Here is a 21,195-nt window from a genome sequence, read left to right as displayed (position 1 = left end):
TGTGTGTGTGTGTGTGTAACCCTTCACAAACACGCTTTAGCTATCAAATGCCATACAAAGGCAGTGTGCATTATTTAGTTCATCTACCTGAATGTTTACAAATATACCTGTCTGTCTACCTGTAGTTAACCCTTTGAACTTGTCCCCCCTTCCTCCCCCATCACACACACACGTCACCACACAGGTAAAACAGGTGAGGTGAATCTAACAGCAGCTTCGTATGACTACCTGGGCACACCTGAAAACTTAAATGACCTTTGCTGCCCACAGGTTCAAGAATGGCAAGGAAATAATGGCAGATGAGAGGTTCAAGATGACGAGGGATGATACTTTTTACACCCTTAAGATTCGTCGTGTTGAGAGAGCTGATAAAGGAACCTACAAGTGTCTGGTGAGAAGGGAAGGGAAGGGAAGGGAAGGGAAGGGAAGGGAAGGGAAGGGAAGGGAAGGGAAGGGAGGGGAAGGGAAGGGAAGGGAAGGGAAGGGAAGGGAGGGGAAGGGAAGGGAAGGGAAGGGAGGGGAAGGGAAGGGAAGGGAAGGGAAGACAAGGGAAAGGGAGGGGAAGGTTTAAGTGGATGTCAATATATATTTTTTTTCATGATTGTAAGCAAATGAACCCGTTAGTTCTCTCTCTCTCTCTCTCTCTCTCTCTCTCTCTCTCTCTCTCTCTCTCTCTCTCTCTCTCTCTCTCTCTCTCTCTCTCTTTTTCTTTTTCTCCCTTCTCTTTTTCTCTTCCCTATTTTGCTCCCTTTTTCCTCCTCTCCCTCCTCCACCACTACCATCACCACCACTACCACTACCACCACCACCACTCTAACCATCCTTCCCTCCCTCCCAACAGTTGAGCAACACCATGGGCGAGGCGAGCACCCAGGGGGACCTATGGATAAGGGCACCCCCAGACTTCGTAACGCCACTGAAGGACGTCTGCGCGAAGGAGGGGACGAAGGAGGTGAAGCTCTTCGTGGAGTGGGAAGCTAATCCTCCACCTACAGTCAAATGGTGAGTGAAAGGGGATTAGAATAGGATCAGGGTGTTAGAAATAGGATTAGGGTGATTGAAATAGGATTAAGGTGACTGGGGATGGGATTAGGGGTGCTGGAATAGGATTATGGGTGACTAGGAAGGAGATCATGAGATTGGAATGGAATCAGCGTGATGGGAATACGATTAAGAAAAGGATTAGGGACTGAGAATGAGAATTGGGGATTGGAAGGGGATTAGGATGCTAGGAATGGTATCAGGGAACAGGGAATGGGATGTAAATACTGGGAATAGGAATGACAGGTGTGTGTATGTGACCAAATCCCGTTTTCTAAGACTGTAACTGGTATGTGGGTGACCGAATCTCGTTTTCTATGGAGATAACTGGTGTGTGAGTGACGGAATCCCGTTTTCTATGCCAGGTACTTCAAGGACAAGCCAGTAAGGGAGGACACGGAAGGATTCGCCATCAGAGGAGCGCAGGACACCTCTCAGATCCTGGTCATCCTGCAAGCCACTCCTGAGTTTGTGGGTCCTTACACTGTGAAGGTAAGGATCTCTCTCTCTCTCTCTCTCTCTCTCTCTCTCTCTCTCTCTCTCTCTCTCTCTCTCTCTCTCTCTCTCTGATAATTACTCCAAAGGCAACAGGCAATTCTGAAGTCAAATTAGACACACACACACACACACACACACACACACACACACACACACACACACACACACACACACACACACACACCTTCACACTTCCGGTAACAGATTTCTCTCCTCTTCTTCCTCCTCCTCCTCCTCCTCCTCCTCCTCTCTTCCTCTTGTCCTCCTCTTCCTTCTCCTCTTCATCTTTTTCATCCTTTTTATTACTCTCCTTCTCTTCTTCCTTCTCTTGTTCACCAACTGTCTCTTCTTCCTTCCCTCTTCCCCTTTTTATTATTTTTCATTACTTTCCTTCTCCTTTTCTTCATCTCCTTTACCTACTTTTGTTTTCCTTATCACATCCTCCTCCTCCATTTTCTTATCCTCCTCTCACCACCACCACCACCACCACCACTACCAAAACAACACGTCAAGGAAAACCTCTTATGGCTATGCATCTTCTCCTCCTTCAGGCTGCCAATGAATACGGCGAAAGCACATGTAAAGGCCGGTTCAGACTGCACGAGCCTCCTACAATCCTGCAGAACCTGAAGGATACAGAGTTCTTGGAATTTCAGACTTCCAAATTTACCTTCAAGGCCTTTGGTATTCCACTGCCTGATATTAAGTGGTGAGTGAGTGAAGTGGGTTGGTTGGAGAGAGACGGAATGAGGTGGATGGGTTGGCGAGTGTGTTTGTGTTGGTTTGGAGGGTCGTTGGGTCGTTGCATGTGTGTGAAGGAAGGAGGGAAGGAGGGAAGGAAGGAAGGAATGAAACAGAGATGGAAGGAAAAAGTGAGGGATGGAAGAGAGAAAAAAAAAGCAACAGGAAGTAGAAACGAAATAAGGAAATGAAGGAGAGAAAATAGAAATGAACGAGTGAAGGAGAGAAAGAGTAAGGAAGGGAAGAAGGAAGGTATTAATGCTTAAAATCACCCTTAAACAACACTACCTCACCCTGAAAACCCATCACTAACACCCATCACCCTAAAACACCCTAAAAAAGCACATTCTTACCCTAAAACACCCTTGAAAATCACATCGCCCTTAGAAATCCCATTCTCACCCTATTTTTCCCACGCCAGGACGAAGGACGGCAAGAAATACACACCAGATGAGCGTAGGGTGAGGATGAAGGTCGAGGGAGAGGACACGTTCACCCTTATCTTTGAGGAAGCTCTCCCTGTGGACTCTGGTCATTATGTAGCCACAGTGTCCAATGTAGAGGGAACAGTGACCACCGAGGCAGATCTGACAGTGAACAGTGAGTTTTCGTCTTGTTGTCGCTATACAAGCCCTGGTGTTCCTCTGGGGCCCGTCCTGTCTTCTGCCTCCCTTCCTGTTTGTTTTTCTCTCGTTTTTTGTTCGTTTTTTATGCGTTTTCATTTCCTGGAGGGTTAAGTTTGGTTGTTTTTTGTCTGTCTGTCTGTCTGTCTCTCTCTCTCTCTCTCTCTCTCTCTCTCTCTCTCTCTCTCTCTCTCTCTCTCTCTCTCTCTCTCTCTCTCTCTCTCTCTGGTTTCTTCTTCCTCCCCTTCTTTCTTTCTCTCCTTTTCCTTCTCATTGTCTTGCCTTTGCTCCTTCCCTCCTCCTCCTTCTCCTTCTCCTTCTTCTTCTTTCTATTCTTGTCCTCTTCCTCCTCTTTTCCCTCCTTTCCTACTTAAACTACTCCTCTTTTCTTTCTTTTTCTCTACCTCCTCTTCTTTTTCTTCCTTTCCTCCTCCTCTATCTGTTCTTTTTTACTCCACCTCCTCCTCCGTTAACCTTTTCTTTTTCTTCGTTACTTTTAAATCTTCTGCTTTTTCCTCCTTCTTTTCGCCTTTTTGTCCTCTCCACTTTTTCAGGAAGAGAAACGAGAGAAAACATTACAGCTATGTCATGACTTAGGTTATTTCATTAATTCTTTTTTAATTCCCCTTGCAATGTTGTGTCTCTTATCTTGGGTAAAAGCATTCCAGGGAGGACTAATTTGTATGTAAGATTAGAAGTGTTTTATATTCATTATTTTCCAGTCAAAAAACATACAAGATATAGTCTGTATTCTCATTACTGTAAGACTGGATGTGTTTTAGATTACGTTTTTTTTAATGGGAGACTTTAGAAGATAGGTATGCACTGTACAATATACCTGGGGTGATCTGGTTAATTGCCTGAGTGTGAGGTAAGTGCAGGTAGCCAAACCACACCTGGCTATTATCATTATTATTATTATTCTAATGTCACTGAATGTTTGTTGACTCTAAATACTGGTAATGGTGATGGTGATGGTGATGGTGTTGGTGATAGGGATGGTGTCTTAGCATCACCGTATCACCATTAACATCACCATTAGCGCCATTTAACTATGTTTTTTTTTTTTTTATAAATTCAATGTAGTAACCATGAAAATGTTAAATCTGCTAATTAATTCCAGTCTCCGTTTTCTACTGTGACAGAAAATGGGATACATGTCAGCTGGAACTTGTATAATTATTATTGGTTATGGTTTTACTTCAGTTTCTTTCTTTTTTTTTTTTTAGTTAGAATCTTAGCTTTGTGTGTGTGTGTGTGTGTGTGTGTGTGTGTGTGTGTGTGTGTGTGTGTGTGTGTGTGTGTGTGTGTGTGTGTGTGTGTGTGTACAGAACCATTATGTTTAGTTAATCTTTGCTTATTATTATTATTATTATTATTATTATTATACATCTCGTTTCTCTAAATAATTCCATCAACTATTCATTTCTCCCTCCAAGAATCACCATATCTCTTCATTTATTCCTATCACGCTTGCTATCATTATCATCACCAATATCACCTGAACAAAGCAAGCCCACACGCCCCCCAATCAGCCCAGGTGGGGACAGGTACGCTCACCACCCCGCGCACTGTAGGCTGGTAAGGTAGGCCAGGTAACCAGTGACTTCTTCATATTCCCGTGAAAGCAGAAGGGAATGGTAGCGTAGACACCAATAACAAACCCGAGAGTGACGGCGTGACGGACAGCGACAAGAGACACAGTGACGCGGAGGAAGGCAAGACGAAAAAGCGGCGGAAACTGACAATACTGCAAAGCCCGAGCGAAAACGAGATCGAAGAAAACGCGATACCCGGACCAGTAGTAGAAAACGGAATACCGAGTGAGGCGGACGCGGAAGGGGAACTCATGCAAATTGAAGACGCGACAGTGGAGGAGATCACGGAACCGACACAGTGGCGAAAGACCTCCACCATTCACGTTTCAAGGGATATTGAGACGAAGACGGCGCTAACAGACACCCACGAGTCCTCCCTGACTAAGGCTGTGAACGTGGTGATGCAAGAAGACGTGCTGACGAGAGAAGGACCGGGAAGAGACGACGAGGAGCTGGTGGATAGTGCGTCTTTCTATCTGGAGCCTGACGAGGAGGAAGGGACTCCGGGAATGCACGTGACAGCCTCCTGCAGCATCAACAGACAGCAGAAAGGCGGAAAGACTATTATCACAGGTGAGGAGCGGCCAGGTAACACGGTAACTCTTTCAATGCTACTTGTTTTTTAGTCTTGCAGGTGCACTAACAACTCAGTGACCTAAAATAAACTTGAATACAGCTTAGGAAAGATAAAAATAGCAGAAAACTTAAACGAAATACACGATAAGAAAAATAATAATCAACAATGACAATTTCCAGGTATTTCCAGGTATGCATTCATTAACCCTTCCTCCCCCCAACACAGCTGAGTCTGACGTGGGTGACGGGGACAAGGAGACATCAACCATCGTGCAAATGAAGCAGACAGTTGAAATGGAGCACTACCAAGGCCTTATCACCGACCACCAAGCTGACTCGGACCTGGCCCTGCCTGGTAGCGCCTCCCTGGCAGACAACCCCGTTAAGGCCCTCACCCTAGGCAGCCAGGACCAGATCCCCAATGATATCAAGCACATAGAAAACGAGGATGTGAGTCGGGTCAAGCGAGGGAAACTGCAGCCCAAAAAGTCAGTGTCCTTTGATGATATCCCGGAGGTCATCGAGGACATTCCACTAGAGGACATTGAACTGCCGAAGGCGAAGAAGGTGCATGAGAAGGATGTGTCCGGGAAGAGCGGCAAAGCAAGTGCTGGAAAGACGCAGAAGGAGGCGCAGAAGGAATGCCAAGGACGTGAAGGGGAGGCCAAGCAAGCGCAGGAGGGCCAGAGGAAGCTAAGTAGAGGCCGGGGTTCCCTCTCCCAAGACGCTGAAGAAGGTAAAAGGCGAGGGAGGAGACGCCTCTTCCTCTCCCAAACCAAGGCACTAAACACATGTCCCGCTGGCTGCTTCTTCGTGTCCTAATCTGTAAGCCGGACAGACGACCGCTTCCCTCAGCACTACACACACACACACACACACACACACACACACACACACACACACAACATCAATAGCAATGACACCCAACACACCACCACCACCACCAACAACAACTAAAATGACAACAACAACGACCTAGAGACAAACACACACACACACACACACACACACACACACACACACACACACACACACACACTTACCCATCCACTACCACCTACAAAACCACACCACACACACCACACACACACAATCACACACCTAACATACATCCACACACCTGCGTCTGGATGCTAATTAGCCTCAACAACTTACCGTAGTCACCTGGGCAGACAGTGAATGTACCTGGGACCTGAAAGCACGCCAAGCACGTTCCTGAGGTCCACGTACCTCTTAAAATATCAATTAACCTGCCTTGAAGCACCTTGAAAGTGACTCTTTTCTCTCTCTCTCTCCTTCTCTTTTTTACTAGATTATCAAGATTAATATTACACATAAACGTAAGGACATACCTGGGCTTTGAAGGCTTCTGTTTACCTCACAATTAAACAGGTAAAGAAGGTCGTGCCGCACGTTATTAGCCGTGTAATTAGCACCTTGATTAACACACAGGAGCATGCGAGAAGCGGCGTTTACTGTAGACGCTCAAAACTGAAGGAAAAGTTCGCCTCAAGATTATTATTTATTTATTTTTTCGTTTGACTTTTTCTTCTTCTTCCTCTTCTTCTTGTCTTTTTTTTATTTCGTTGTTTTTTTTCGTTTTGGTAGAAATGGCGTTTTTTTTTATTTTATTTCGTTTATTTCTTCTTTATATTTCTTTCGTTTAGTTTATCCATTTTTTTTATCATTATTTATTTCGTTTATTTGATCTTATTTCTGCTTGTTAAATTTCATGTGTTTTTTTTTTTATCATTTCGTTTCGTGTATTATTCCATTTATTTCCTTCTTTTATCTATTTATTTGCTGCCTCAGTGTTTGTTTGTGTGTTTCCAGTTATCGTTTTGTTTATATTGTAACTTGCATTTGTGTTGTTCTAATCACCTCATTAACGTCCATTATCACACACACACACACACACACACACACACCTGTACATTTCCCATCACCTCCAAAGATCTATAATTTTTCATACGAATACACCTTTTAACTATTTATTTCTCTATTAAAAAATAAATAAATTCTCTAGGACCTGTTAAAATATCCTCTTTTCTATATCTGTCTTACTCCTACACACCTGTCGATTTCAATAGTTCTTTTTTTTTATATCTATTTTAATCACTTTCCATACCTGTCTAGTCCACTAACACCTATATATCTTAATTGTTTTTCACACCTCTCCACCATACCACGCACAGACATACACTCACACACACACACACACACACACACACACACACACACACACACACACACACACACACACACACACACACGTCCATTTTCACCACATCTGCACATGTACATCTTGATTACATTTGCTATACATATCTACCCTGTCACACACACACCTGTCTACCACAACCGTCACTCCTCACTCACCCAAAGACACACAAATACGACCATTCCACCCATTCACCCACTCGCATCCACACACACACCTATTCAACTCTCATCAGATACGTGTCTGATTACATTTGTGTCACTACCAGTACCTCCTGTAGCCAATAATTGCCTGAATTACTGCCTCGGCCGCTCATTAATTACTAATCCTAAATAAAAGTGAATTGCAAATAATTTCGAACGCTTCACTGCTACTTTAAATAATCATAGTCATGGATACCGTAAATAAGAGTCATAATAATAATAATAATAATGATAATAATAATAATAATAATAATAATAATAATAATAATAACAACAATAATTCTAGTTGTTTTGCTGTATCAGTGTTGCCAAATCAACGCCTCATTCACTCCCTCGTAATTAAGAATGGAAATATATGTTTATACCTCAATAAGAATTGGTAACACTGCAATACCTTTAATATTCCCATTTATCAATTGTTTTCTTTTGATTTCTTTTGTCTGCCCTTAATTCCCCTTCACGTACGGGACTCAATAAATGTCTGTTTTTTTTTTTTAATGGACTCAAACACTCAACTATTTCTCCCGTTTTCTTTTCTTACTTTGATTACTTTCGTCTGTCCTTAATTCCTTTCCACATACAGGACTTAATAAATATATATCCTTAAATCTACTCAAAAACTCATTCTATTCTCCCATTTTCTTTCTTTTATCTTGAAATTCAGTTTTTTTATTTTTATTTTTTATTTTTCGAAGTTACCCTCTTTAATGGTGTCAAGTTTTCTTTCTGCACCACTCCACATTTTCTTCAGTACTTGGGTCTTCCATTTTCTATTATCACACGCCGGGAAATTTTTCATAAACTCTCGTTTTCTAAGACAATTTTTGGGAGTCTTAGATTTTTTTGTATTTTTCATGTCGAGTGATTTCATTTTCATTTTTTACGACCTTTTTTCATATTTTTTTTTCTATTCCAGACTTTATCTTTTTCTCTATAAACTCAAAATTCAATGCTCAATCTTTTTCATAACTTTTTATTTCGTTATTCTGTAATCTTTTAATCTTTTCTTTTTTTCCGAGCATTTTTCCATGTTTTTTTTTCTTCCGAATTTTCCCTTTTCCTTTTATAACTTCAAATAAGCGAGTGCTAATTTTTTTACACAACTTTTTTATTTGGTTATTCTCTAATCTTTTTTCTTTCTTTTTTTTTTTTTTATCTTTGCCTTCGTTTTCGTTGACCTCCATTTTCTGTGCCATATTCTACGCTCAATTTCATTCAAGTCTCAGTTTTTATCTCTGTCCGTGTCCAATATTCTACGAGACGAACTCCCATTTTCTTTAGAGACAATGTTGTAGTCTCCCCTTAAGCCATTCTCTTTGTTGACGTCACGCATCCACTTCGCTCTATTTCCGTTTTCTTTCTCCGCTGCTTCTCGTTTTCTCTGTTCCTGCTTACTTAATTCTCGTTCTGTGTGTTAATTTCATATATTCTTTGTTATTTTCCCTTCTCTATGTGGAAATTCCAAGTTTTATTACTTTTTTTTTCATTTCCAGTTTTCTGTATGGCTTCGTCCATTTTCTATTTGATCAGCTCTCGTTCTGTGCAACTTGACTCCGTTTTCTATGGCAAAAAAATTTCCGACTTTTCATGACTTCCACCATATCAGTACTTCATTTCCTATGGCACCTCGTTTTCTGTGGGATTTCTAGGGAAACTTTCATAATCTGACTTTCCCTTCCAGTGGGTCCCATCTTCTATCCATGGGCAACCCTCCCTCTACCACCTCACGTTTTCTCCGGCGATCCCCTTCCTTGCCCACGCGTGCCTTGTTTTCTATGAGTGTTTCCCATTTTCTAGCACCGCCCCACATCAAAAGTTGCAACTTCAATGAGGGCAAGACTCTTATTGCCCACCACAAGTTCCTTCTGGAGGTTGAGGCCACGTCAGTACCACAGGCCGAGGCTACCTGGTGAGTACCTGTACCTGGCCCCTAGTGCACCTGTCTACTATTTGTACTACCTGGGCCACTAACACACCTGTCTTCTAACTGTTTCTACCTGGCCAGCATTGTCAGCTATTATAACTTGGGCCAGCTCCTCTTCCTCCTCCTCCTCTTCCTCCAGATTACACGCGTCATTCTCTCGTGACCTTCATTCCCTAGGAGGTGGAGGAGGAAGACGAAGACGAGAAGGAGGAGGAGGAGGAGGAGGAGGAGGAGGAGGAGGAGGAGGAGGAGGAGGAAATTAATATGCAGAGGAACAATAGAATGTGAAAAAAGTAATAATCCATCTTCTCACGAGAGAGAGAGAGAGAGAGAGAGAGAGAGAGAGAGAGAGAGAGAGAGAGAGAGAGAGAGAGAGAGAGAGAGAGAGAGAGAGAGAGAGAGAGAGAGAGAGAGAGAGAGAGAGAGAGGGGGGGGAAGAGAAACTGGAGGGGGAGAAAAATGATGGAAAAGAAGAGAGGAATGAGAAAGGGAGATGGAGGGAGGAATAACAAAGGGAGACTGATAGTACTGTTATTATTCTCCCTATTTTCCTTTTCATTGCTCTCACCTCTCTTCACTTCGCATTCGTAAGAGAATATGAAGATTCCTTAAAATTTTCTCTCTCCCTTTTAGTCTTGACAATATTAATAATGAAAATAAAGCTACGTATGATGATGATGATGATGATGATGATGATGATGATGATGATGATGATGATGATGATGATGATGATGATGATGATGATGATGATCTCTCCACTTCTCTTAAGACAATGCATAGAATCAGCCTTAATGACTCTCTCTCTCTCTCTCTCTCTCTCTCTCTCTCTCTCTCTCTCTCTCTCTCTCTCTCTCTCTCTCTCTCTCTCTCTCTCTCTCGTCAATGCAGCCTGGTTTTTTTCTTTTTTCATTCTTCATTTTCTGCGTAATGTTAATGAGATCATAAATATGCAATGTTATGTTATGAATCTCTCTCTCTCTCTCTCTCTCTCTCTCTCTCTCTCTCTCTCTCTCTCTCTCTCTCTCTCTCTCTCTCTCTCTCTCTCTCTCTCTCTCTCTCTCTCTCTCTCTCTCTCTAACACACACAACCAAACCAAACCTAGCCTAACATACCCTTACCAAACCTAACCTAACCCAACCCAACCTAACCCAAGCTAACCCAACCTAACCCACCCTAACCTAACCCAACCTACCCTTACCAAACCTGACCAAACCCAACGCCATCTCACCTGTCACTCTTCCGCCCCGCCACAGGTATCTTAACGACCAGGTGCTCAATGACGGCGAGGACGGGCTGAAGATGTGCTTCGACGGCAAGAAATACACACTGGAGCGTATTGGCAGCGATCCAGAGCACAGCGGGGAATATAAATGTGTGCTGAGGAACAAAATAGCTGAGGCAGAGGAGAAAGGCAACATTACCGTGAAAGGTGAGGCGTGGGAAGATGCAAATGACACTGGTCGGGGAAATGGATTGACAAGGAAAGGGGGGAGAAAAGGAAATGATATAAGATTAAGGGAGGTTGTGGAAAAGATGATAGGAAAGATAGATGGATTAAATGAACCTGCATTGATAAGTGGATACATAAGGAAAAGAAGAGGAAATGAGGAGAAAAGATAAGAGAAGCTGCAAAAAAGATTAGAGGTGGACAGAGGAAAGAGAAACGAATATTTGTCTAGATGAATAGATAAACAAAGACAAAAAGAGAAGAGGGAGAGATAGATAAGTAGATAAATGCACAGATAGAGACGAGAATGGAAGGAAAAGAAGAAAACAAGAGGAAAGAAGATAAAAAAACCAACCCAACCTAACCCAACCTAACCTAACCTAACCTAACCTAACCCAACCTAACCTAACCTAACCCAACCCAACCCAACCCAACCTAACCTCACCTCAGCTCACCCCAGTCTCCTCTCCCCGCCACAGAGAAGGAGGCCCGCGTGCGCAACAAACTGAAGGACATTTACGTAAAGGAACACAGTGATGCGGAACTCAAATGCCAGATTGTGGGTGACCCGATCCCTGAAGTGGAATGGTGAGTGACGAGGAGAGTGGGAGAGAGAGAGAGAGAGAGAGAGAGAGAGAGAGAGAGAGAGAGAGAGAGAGAGAGAGAGAGAGAGAGAGAGAGAGAGAGAGAGAGAGAGAGAGAGAGAGGGAGTGGAAGAGAGAGAGAGAGTGGAAGTGGAGGGTGTAGAATGGAAGGAAAGGGGGAGAGTGTGAGGGTGGAGAAATGAAGGGAGGGAGAGAAGGGAGAATGAATAAGGGTGTACATATAGAGAGAGGAAGAGGAAGAAGGAGAGGGAGAGGGAGAAAGGAGTAAATGTAAAGAAAGGGAAGAAAAAGAAGAAGAAGAAGAAGAAGAAGAAGAAGAAGAAGAAGAAAAAGAAGAAGAAAGAAAGAAAGAGAAGAAGGGAGAGAAAAATAATGTTTAAAAATGTAAGAATGTGAAGGAGAAAGAGAGAGAGAGAGAGAGAGAGAGAGAGAGAGAGAGAGAGAGAGAGAGAGAGAGAGAGAGAGAGAGAGAGAGAGAGAGAGAGAGAGAGAGTACTGTGGGGTGCCAACTCTCAAGAGATGGATGAAGGAAGTGTCATAGCTACAAGTGGTGGTGAAGGAAGTGGTGATTGATGGTGGTGGCGCTAGTAGTCGTGAAGGTGGTGGTGGTGGTGGTGGTGGTGTTAGTGCTCCGGTGGTGGTGGTGGTAGCAGTGGTGGTGGTGGTGGTAGTATTGGTGGTGGTGGTGGTGGTGGTGGTGTTTGTAAGTAATTTGCATGTAAAGTAATGTGTGATATGTAATATAAACTCTCTCTCTCTCTCTCTCTCTCTCTCTCTCTCTCTCTCTCTCTCTCTCTCTCTCTCTCTCTCTCTCTCTCTCTCTCTCTCCATATTTTCCTTTCTCTTCTCCCCATTTCTTTCTCTCTTTCCTTATCTTCCCTCCATTCCTTTCTTCCCCTTATTCACCACTATCATTTCCTTCACCACACCTTCATCACCTACAAAATTCCTTCACATCCTTATTCACCTCCTTTACCATTCCTTCACCTCTTCTTTCATTATTCCCTACACCTCCCTCATCCCCTCCCTCACCCCCTTACCGCCTCCTTCAGGTTCCGTGACGGGAAGCCTCTGCCGATTTCTGATAAGTTTGAGGTGTCCTGCGAGAGGATGAGCGGCTGGCACACACTGATTGCGAAGGGCGTGAAGGAGGGCGACAAGTGCTCCTTCACCGTTAAAGGGAAGAACCAACACGGAGGATGTGAGACTATAGTAAGTATGAAGGAGGGAAGGAGAGAGGGAAGGGAGGGAAGGGAGCAGTGAAATTTGTGTGTATATAAAGGGGAGAGAAGGAGAGAGAGGGAAGGGAGGTTAGTATGTACATGGAGGAATGGGAAGGAATGATGGGAGAGGGAAGGAGGGAAGGATGACTGGGAAGGAGGTAAGTGAAAGTTGGGTTGCTTAAACCTAAGAGTTTAAAGCGAAGGAGGAGGAGGAGGAGGAAGAAAAGAGGGAAGGAAATACGAAAGGAAGGAAGGAAGGAAGGAAGGAAGGAAGGAAGGAAGGAAGGAAGGAAGGAAGGAAGGAAGGAAGGAACGATGGAAAGAAAGAAGGAAGGAAGGAAGAAATCAATGAATGAAAGAAAGAAGGAATGAAGGAAGAAAAACTATCTAACCATATTTATTTTTATTATAAAGAAGGAAGGAAGGAAGGAAGGAAGGAAGGAAGGAAGGAAGGAAGGAAGGAAAGAAGGAAGGAAGGAAAGGAAAACAATTAATGTCGCTCTATTACTAAGAGACTGAAAGAAAACTGAGAATTGGCGCTGGGGGATTTATGCATAAATTAATTAGGAGGAGGAGGAGGAGGAGGAGGAGGAGGAGGAGGAGGAGGAGGAGGAGGTGGTGGTGGTGGTAATGAGTTTGTTTCATAAGAGTAGTTGAGAGAGAGAGAGAGAGAGAGAGAGAGAGAGAGAGAGAGAGAGAGAGAGAGAGAGAGAGAGAGAGAGAGAGAGAGAGAGAGAGAGAGAGAGAGAGAGAGAGAGAGAGAGAGAGAGAGAGAGAGAGAGAGAGAATACTTAGCTACCAAAGCCGATAAGACTACTATATTTAGTAGAAGGAGGAGGAGGAGGAGGTGGAGGAGTAAGAGGATTAGGAGATTAGGAGGAGGAGGAGGAGGAGGAGGAGGAGGAGGAGGAGGAGGAGATGTAGAAAAAAATGAACAGAATGATAAGAACTAAGAAGAAAGAAGAAGAAAAGTAGGAATAGGAGGAAGAGAAAGAGAAAGAGAAAAAGAAAAAAGAGGAAGAGGAGGAGAAATAGAATAACCCAAACATATCAATATTCCCCAAAAAAATATATATATAAACATTCTCTTTGTTTCCCTTTGTGTTCCTTCCCATTATTCAGCCTTTTCCTATTCCCTTCCTTCCTTATTTTTCCCTCTCCTTTCCCTTATCACACAAACTGACACATCCCTCCCTCCTCTTGCAGTGTCAGCTTGGGGTCCTGGTCAAGCCCGCCCCAGGACCACTGGAGGACTGTGTGGTGGACTTCGGCAAGGATCTACAAGTTTCCGTCACCATTCACGCCTTTCCTAAGCCTACTATGGTCTGGTGAGTGTGTGGTGAAGGGGTGATGGGTGATGGGTGGAAGGGGTACCAAACCAAACCAAACCAAACCTAACCAAACCTAACCTAACCTAACCTAACCTAACCCACAGGACTCTGAATGGACAGGAGCTCAAGGAGGGCGGAGAGAGTCGTTACATCTACACTCGCAATGAGGAGAGGGAAGAATACGGACTTATTGTACAGAAGGCGGTGCTTGAAGATGACGGCAAATTGGCCTTTACTGCGTCAAATGATGCTGGCTCAGAAACTCGCTCGTGTCATCTGAAGGTTCACTGTGAGTATTGAAAGATAGATAGATAGATAGATAGACAGATAGACAGATAGATAGATAGATAGATAGATAGATAGATAGATAGAGAGAGAGAGAGAGAGAGAGAGAGAGAGAGAGAGAGAGAGAGAGAGAGAGAGAGAGAGAGAGAGAGAGAGAGAGAGAGAGAGAGAGAGAGAGAGAGAGAGAGAGAACAGAAGTAGGTTTATTTTTTTATTTTTATCCTCCTCCTCCTCCTCCTCCTCCTCCTCCTCCTCCTCCTCCTCCTCCTCTGCTTCTTCTTCCCGAGTAATCCTCTTAAATGAATCACGTATCAAGGGAATTACTGTAGATATTTTGATATATATGTGTGTGTGTGTGTGTGTGTGTGTGTGTGTACTTTCTCCCCCCTCTTCCCTCTCCCTCTCCCTCTCTCTCTCTCTCTCTCTCTCTCTCTCTCTCTCTCTCTCTCTCTCTCTTTCCCCTATCAATCACCCACGTCAATATCCCTATAGCACTTTTTTAATCCATTTGTTACCCCACTGACACACACACACACACACACACACACACACACACACACACACACACACACGTACCTCCCCAACTCTCGCTTCACCCACTAACTTCCCCAAAACGTAAGCCAACTTAACCTAATCCCCAACCAACTCAACCCAAACCGAGGGAAACCGAACCCAACCAAGCCAAACCTAACCAAACCAAACCTAACTGAACGTCCCCCAACAGACGAGAAACCCACAATCGTCGGGGGCCTCGAGAACTCCGCCTTCTGCCTGGAACAAGACGGCACCTTCACTTTCCGCGCCTCCGGTCTTCCCCTGCCTGAGTGTAGCTGGACCAAGAACGGCATCCCACTTAAGAACGACAACAAACACGAAATTACCAGCCCTGAGCCTGGAGTGTACTGTCTCACCATCAAGGACGTGGATCAGTACGACTTTGGTGATGTGAGTATTCGTAGTCGTACCTAAAGGGTGCTCTGGCGTTCCCCAATGTATGCGTCCCTCTCTGTTTGTGTTTATGGTTTTGGGAAAGGATCTTGTGGGAAGGATTTGTGTGTGTGTGTGTGTTTTTTTTATGGTTTTAATTAGTTATTGAGTTTTCAAAGAGGTTTTAGTGAAATTGCTGGGGTCTTTTCAAGTTACTGGGGTTTTCAAGTAGTTTTTGTGGTTCTACTGGTTATCAGGATTTTCAGAGAGAGAGAGAGAGAGAGAGAGAGAGAGAGAGAGAGAGAGAGAGAGAGAGAGAGAGAGAGAGAGAGAGAGAGAGAGAGAGAGAGAGAGAGAGAGAGAGAGAGAGAGAGAGAGAGAGAGAGAGAGAGAGAGAGAGAATAATGCATTTTCTTGATAATGGAAGCGGAAGACGAGACCAGAATAACGAAGAAAACAGAGAATAAATAAAAAAATGTAGAAGGGAACAGGAGGAGATGAGACATAAGGAAATAAAAGAGAGGGAGAGGGAAGGACATGCAATAAAGTGAGGGGAACATAAGCTGGATAAGGCAAGGATCAACAGACGGGAAAATACAAGACGTTATTTCTTTTCCCTCTTTCACCACCTCACGGCCACTCACCCTCTCCCCTCTCTCTCTCTCTCTCTCTCTCTCTCTCTCTCTCTCTCTCTTGCTCCTCCATTTATCATATCCTCTTCGTTCACTCATGCGTTTAAGGCTTTCACCGCCAGTCTTTCTTTCCATTCGTCTTCCTTCTCCTATTCCTCCTCTTCCTCCTTTTTCTCCTTCTCTTCCTCCTTTTCTTTTTCATTTTCTTTTCAATCTCTCTTTTGTCCTTCTTCCACACCTATTATCCACCTACTTCCTCCCACACACGCGCCCCACCCATTCACCCACCCATTCCTTCCTATATCTCACCTGCTCACCCACCCATCTCTCACCCAGGTCTCAGTGGTGGCTAAGAGTCTTGTGGGTGAGTGCACATCATCCGCTACCCTCACGCAGCAGAAAATGGAATGCAGTTTTGTGGAAAGCCTGGATAATGTGACCCACGGACCTGAGGGAGATGATGTGACCCTGAATGTAAGGGTGAAGGGTTCCCCAAGACCTAAGTTTGTATGGTGAGTAAAATGGGTGATGTTCGTATAGTGAATGTTCGTATAGTGAATGTAGATATAGATAAAATCGATCGCATGCAACATCAAAACAAAAACACAAACAAAAACAAACAAACAAACAAACTTAACACACATACAAACACATACGTAAACACACACCCAGACATGCCCCCTACTACCACCACCACCACCACCACCGTCACCACCACCACCACTGCCATTACAGGAGCAAAGATGGCGACGAGATTGAAGCCTCTGCCAAGTTTAAGCTGGCCTCTAAAAAGACGTCTTATTGTGAGGCTACCATCTCCCTTACCATCGTGGAAGCTTCTGCTGTGGATTCCGGCCAGTACAGACTCCGGTGCATGAATGACGTGAATGAGATCACCACGGAGACTGCCTTCATTGTCAGACGTAAGTGAAGAAGGGGAGTGTTGAGGTGTTGAGGTGTTGAGGTGTTGAGGTGTTGCCTTCGTTAGTCTTGTCTTGTGTAGGGGAAGGGATTGGTAAAGAGGAGTGGAGGGTTAATAGAGGTCCCAACACACAGAGAACAGTGGAGGGTTAGTTAAGGTATTCACTGTTTTCATTATTCACTGCTACCGTCATTTGGTGCATAAAGGATTGATAGAGAGCAGTGGAGGGTTAATTAAGGTATTCACTGTTTTCATTATTCACTGCTACCGTCATTTGGTGCATAAAGGATTGATAGAGAGCAGTGGAGGGTTAGTTAAGATATTCACTGTTTTCATTATTCACTGCTACCGTCATTTGGTGCAGGAAGGATTGATAGAGAGCAGTGGAGGGTTAGTTAAGGCATTCACTGTTATAATTTTTCACTGCTACCGTCATTTGGTGCAGGAAGGATTGATAGAGAGCAGTGGAGAGTTATTCAAGGCATTCATTCTCCAGTTAATCGTAAATATCATTCTTATTACCATTTTTCATTGGGGAAAGTAACCAAGCAGACCAGGTTTTGGTAGCCAGGCACCCGAGAGAGACCAGCAATGAAGGATGGTATTTATAAAGCATTACTATCCTAGCAACCCAAAGTCCAATCGATGTTGCCTCCTTCATGACCTCCTCTTCCTCCTCCACAGCCGAGAGGAGGAAGCCTAAGGTCACCAAGAAGCCACAGGAGCTCAAAGTGTTGGAGCACCAGCCAGGAATCTTCCAGGCAAAGATCATTGGTTTCCCCAAGCCAGAGGTCAAATGGTGAGTGACCCTGACATACATTGTAAACAAGAATACCTGACCTGACCCGCGTCCTTCACCTGTCTTCACCCTCAAGTGCTTCCGTTAGTCTCATTACTGCCATTAGCTTCTTTTGACCTCTCTTTGACCTTCCATGACCTCTTTTTGACCTTCATTAGTTTCATTGTCATTACTTCCATTACTGTAGTCATTCTTTCCAATACTACCGCTCTATTTGGGAACTAAGATGACCTTTTTGACCTGTGACCTTCGCTTGACCACTCTTTGACCTCGTTCCCTTTCTGAACTATGACCTCAGCTTGACCTCTCTCTGAACTGTGACCTTAGTTGGCTTCTCCGTGACCTCATTCTCTAAGCTGATTACTGATATCAGTCCATTTCAGTCGAGAACTAAGATGACCTCTCTTTGACCTGTGACCTCGCTCTCCAGGCTGAAGGACGGTCGCCAGGTGTTCCCTTCAGACGTGATCGACATCGGGGTCACGGCTGAGGGTCTCTACTACCTGGAGTTCAGCGGAGTGACGGAGGAGGACAAGGGCCGCTACACCGTCACCGCCACCAACGATCTGGGCTCCTGCGAGGCTGACACACAACTGAGCGTCGTCCGTGAGTGCCGCTCTTTATATACCCTCCCGTCTCCCTACCCCGTGACGTCATTGCGGCCCTCGTTTCCAATTGGCTTAGTCTCCCCAGCATTCTCTCTTGTATTCCCGGAAATCTTCAAAAAATTGTCTCTCACTATCCCTCACAGATTCAAAATATTTTAATGTCTTTCCCCTCATGACTTTCCCTTTAGTTTCATTTCGTGAGCTTAGAAAAATCTTATCCTTTTCCCTTCACTCTGATAAATAATTCCCTTTTTTTTTTAATACCTTTAAAATGTTCGTGACTTTTTTTTTTTCACCGCGTCTAAAAAAAAAAAAAAAATCTTGGTTCATTTTCCCCTCTATTTAACTTCGTTACCTTAAAACAAATAATATTTCCCCTCACTCGAAAAATCACTCCTTTTTCCAGCACGTGAATTTTCCCTACCTAGAAACAACCCTCACTTTGTTTTTTCCCCTCTATTGATCTTTTTCCACCATAAAAACCCTTAAATTTTTCCCTCACTATAAAAACTCACACAAATTTCCTCTCCCTATCAATTTAATTCCTTCCTGACTCCCCCTCCTGTTTCCCCTCAGCACCGCCCTCGAAGCCTGAGTTCCTGCAGAGCCTGAGGTCAAGCAAGGTCATCCTGGGCTACCCCGTCAGGATGGAGGTCAAGCTAGGAGGGTCACCAGCTCCAGAGATACAATGGTAAGGGGTCAAAGGTCACAGTAAGGGAAAAACAGGGGAAATGTGGATGGAAAAAGGAGAAGAGAGAAAGTTTGATGGAAAGATAGGGAGGTCAAAGGTCACAGTGAGGGGAAGAGTTGAAGAGAGGGGAAATAAGGGGAATGTAAGGGGGAAAACAAAAAAATGTGGGTGGAAAAGGGGAAATAGAGAAACTATGAAGAAATGGTAAATGTCGAGGTCACAGTGACGAGAATAGAAAGGAAATATGGGAAAAAGGAGAGGAGATAAGAAAAAAATTAGGGAAGAAAGAGGAAAACACGAGGAAAAATAGGGAAAATTAATGGAAGAGAGGGAAATTAGACGTATATTACAAATAGAGGATAATTTTAGAGATGAAAAGATGGAAAAAACCGAGCGATAAGAAGGAAAATAAAATAATCATTCTGAAAGAAGAGAAAAGAGAATTTTTTTTTTTTAATCTTGATGAGCTAGTTAAAGGAAAGTAAGGAAGGAAAGCCAGGGGAAAAAATGGCCAAGAAAACAAAAAACATGAGAGGAATGATGAAAGGGGAAATAAAAACGGTAATAAGTAATGTACAAGGAGATGAAAAGGAACAAAACAAAGGGAAAAAAAGAATAGGGAAAAAAGAGGAAGGCTTAAAGGAGATTGGATGGGAAATAAAAGTGGGGATGAAAGGAAAAGTGGAAAAAATAGAAAAATCAAGAATTCTCAATCACCACCATCACCACCACCACCACCACCACCACCACCTTCATCTTTTTCCTTTATTTTTTTCCTACATTTTTCTCTTTCTGTGTTTTTATCATCTCTATTTTACCTCCTTCTTTATTTCCTTTTTCCTCGTCTATCTTATCTTTTATCTCCTCCTCCTCTTTCTCTTCCTCCTTGTCCCTCTTCTTCTTCTTCTACTTATTTATTCATTTTTCCTGTCTTCTCCAATTCCACGTGCTAAACACCACTTCCTACATGTTCTTCTATGTCTTCTTCAGCGCCTCCTCCACCAGCTCCTTCATTGTCTCCTTCAATATAATCTTCATCACATCGCCTCACTTCATTCCTCTTCTTCTTCTCCTTCGCTTCCTTCACCACCTCCATCACCATCTTCATCACACTGTTCTTCCTCCACTTCTTAATTCTCTCCTTTATTGGCTTCCTCCTGTCCTTCATCATCTAATTCACCTTCATTTTGTCCTTCACCTCCTCCTTCACCACCTCCGTCAGGCTGAAGGACGGCCAGCCCCTTAACCTGGACGGCACTCACTACAAGCAGGTGGAGAACCCCGACGGGTCAGTGTGCCTGCAGATTGATGAAGCCGTTGAAGGAGACGCTGGGGAGTTTACCTGTGTCGCCAAGAACCCTGAGGGAGACACCACTTCCACCGCCAGGCTGTCCGTGCTTGGTGAGTGTGGGTTTGTATGTGTGTGTGAGGCTTATGTTAAGAAATTCTCCGCTTACTCAATACGGCTATTTCCAAAGGCCATAGAGATGATTAGCCAAGTTCTCAAGACTGTTTCTTCTGTTAAAATTGTAGAAATCTTGTTAATCTGTCATTGAAACGTTAAAACACCCTTGAGAACCCGTATGACTTCAACCAGAGCATAGAAGTGTTTTAAAATACGAACCTGCATGTGTGTCTGTGTGTGTCTGTGTGTGTGTGATTGAGGGGGGATGAGCATTCGTTTTTTTTTTTTTTTTATGTTTAAATGAAGTTCTAATGACTTCTCTCAAGGCTCTAGAGAAGATGCGGGGTCCTTGCTTATCACTGTTCATGAAAACACGCTTAAAAATTCCTATAACTTCCACTATATCCTCTTAATCTATCACTAGAATCATGAAAACACCCCTTAAGTCTCAAATAACATGCAGGAGAACCTTACTGAAACAGAAAACGCACCAAAATGCTTAGAAATACAACAACCCTAACCAATCCTATTCTATACATGCACCTCTCTAACTACCCTATCCAGAATGTACCTATTTTATCCCCTCTGCCTTGCCTCTATCCTATCTCGACCTCATCCCAGGGTTCACGAGGGAGGACGGCCAACCAGACGGTCCTGCCAAGTTTACTGAGGGCCTGAAGGACATTGGTGCCGACGAAGGGAGAGACATTGCGCCTCCCAGTGACCATGAAGGGCGGTCCTGTGCCAAAGATGAAGTGGTACAAGGACGGCAAGGAAATCAAGCTTGGGGATCGCGTTTTCTTTACCTACGACGGAGATAGGGTGAGTTTAAAGGGGGTGCTTTTGTGTTTCTCGTTTTTTTATGTTATTTCTTCGCGTTTTCTTTAACTGTGAC

At 43.8% G+C, this 21,195-nt stretch overlaps 1 protein-coding gene across 6 annotated transcripts in view; it reads left to right on the top strand.

Annotated features, from left to right (window-relative positions):
* Positions 1-21,195, top strand: part of LOC135097342 (obscurin-like) — a 130,126-nt gene that overhangs the window by 106,847 nt on the left and 2,084 nt on the right. For 4 of the 6 annotated variants that reach the window (XM_063999137.1, XM_063999136.1, XM_063999140.1 and 1 more), the window contains 21 exons: positions 271-391; positions 842-1,002; positions 1,407-1,533; positions 2,091-2,248; positions 2,702-2,880; positions 4,535-5,074; positions 5,304-5,813; positions 9,299-9,410; positions 10,679-10,854; positions 11,352-11,460; positions 12,530-12,689; positions 13,907-14,028; positions 14,136-14,320; positions 15,041-15,261; positions 16,212-16,387; positions 16,611-16,798; positions 17,482-17,596; positions 18,027-18,202; positions 18,781-18,895; positions 20,118-20,296; positions 20,922-21,122. In XM_063999137.1, the coding sequence (XP_063855207.1) occupies positions 271-391; positions 842-1,002; positions 1,407-1,533; positions 2,091-2,248; positions 2,702-2,880; positions 4,535-5,074; positions 5,304-5,813; positions 9,299-9,410; positions 10,679-10,854; positions 11,352-11,460; positions 12,530-12,689; positions 13,907-14,028; positions 14,136-14,320; positions 15,041-15,261; positions 16,212-16,387; positions 16,611-16,798; positions 17,482-17,596; positions 18,027-18,202; positions 18,781-18,895; positions 20,118-20,296; positions 20,922-21,121 (4,030 nt within the window). In that variant the 3' untranslated portion in view covers position 21,122. The remainder of the gene's footprint in view (positions 1-270; positions 392-841; positions 1,003-1,406; positions 1,534-2,090; positions 2,249-2,701; positions 2,881-4,534; positions 5,075-5,303; positions 5,814-9,298; positions 9,411-10,678; positions 10,855-11,351; positions 11,461-12,529; positions 12,690-13,906; positions 14,029-14,135; positions 14,321-15,040; positions 15,262-16,211; positions 16,388-16,610; positions 16,799-17,481; positions 17,597-18,026; positions 18,203-18,780; positions 18,896-20,117; positions 20,297-20,921; positions 21,123-21,195) is intronic. The other 2 variants (XM_063999139.1, XM_063999138.1) reach the window with 1 other exon arrangement.

This window comes from Scylla paramamosain, unplaced genomic scaffold (genome assembly GCF_035594125.1).
Source record: "Scylla paramamosain isolate STU-SP2022 unplaced genomic scaffold, ASM3559412v1 Contig18, whole genome shotgun sequence".
Classification (NCBI taxonomy): Eukaryota; Metazoa; Arthropoda; class Malacostraca; order Decapoda; family Portunidae; genus Scylla; species Scylla paramamosain.
The sequence above is the reverse complement of the archived record's forward strand: the minus strand, read 5'-3'. Positions and strand labels throughout refer to the sequence as shown.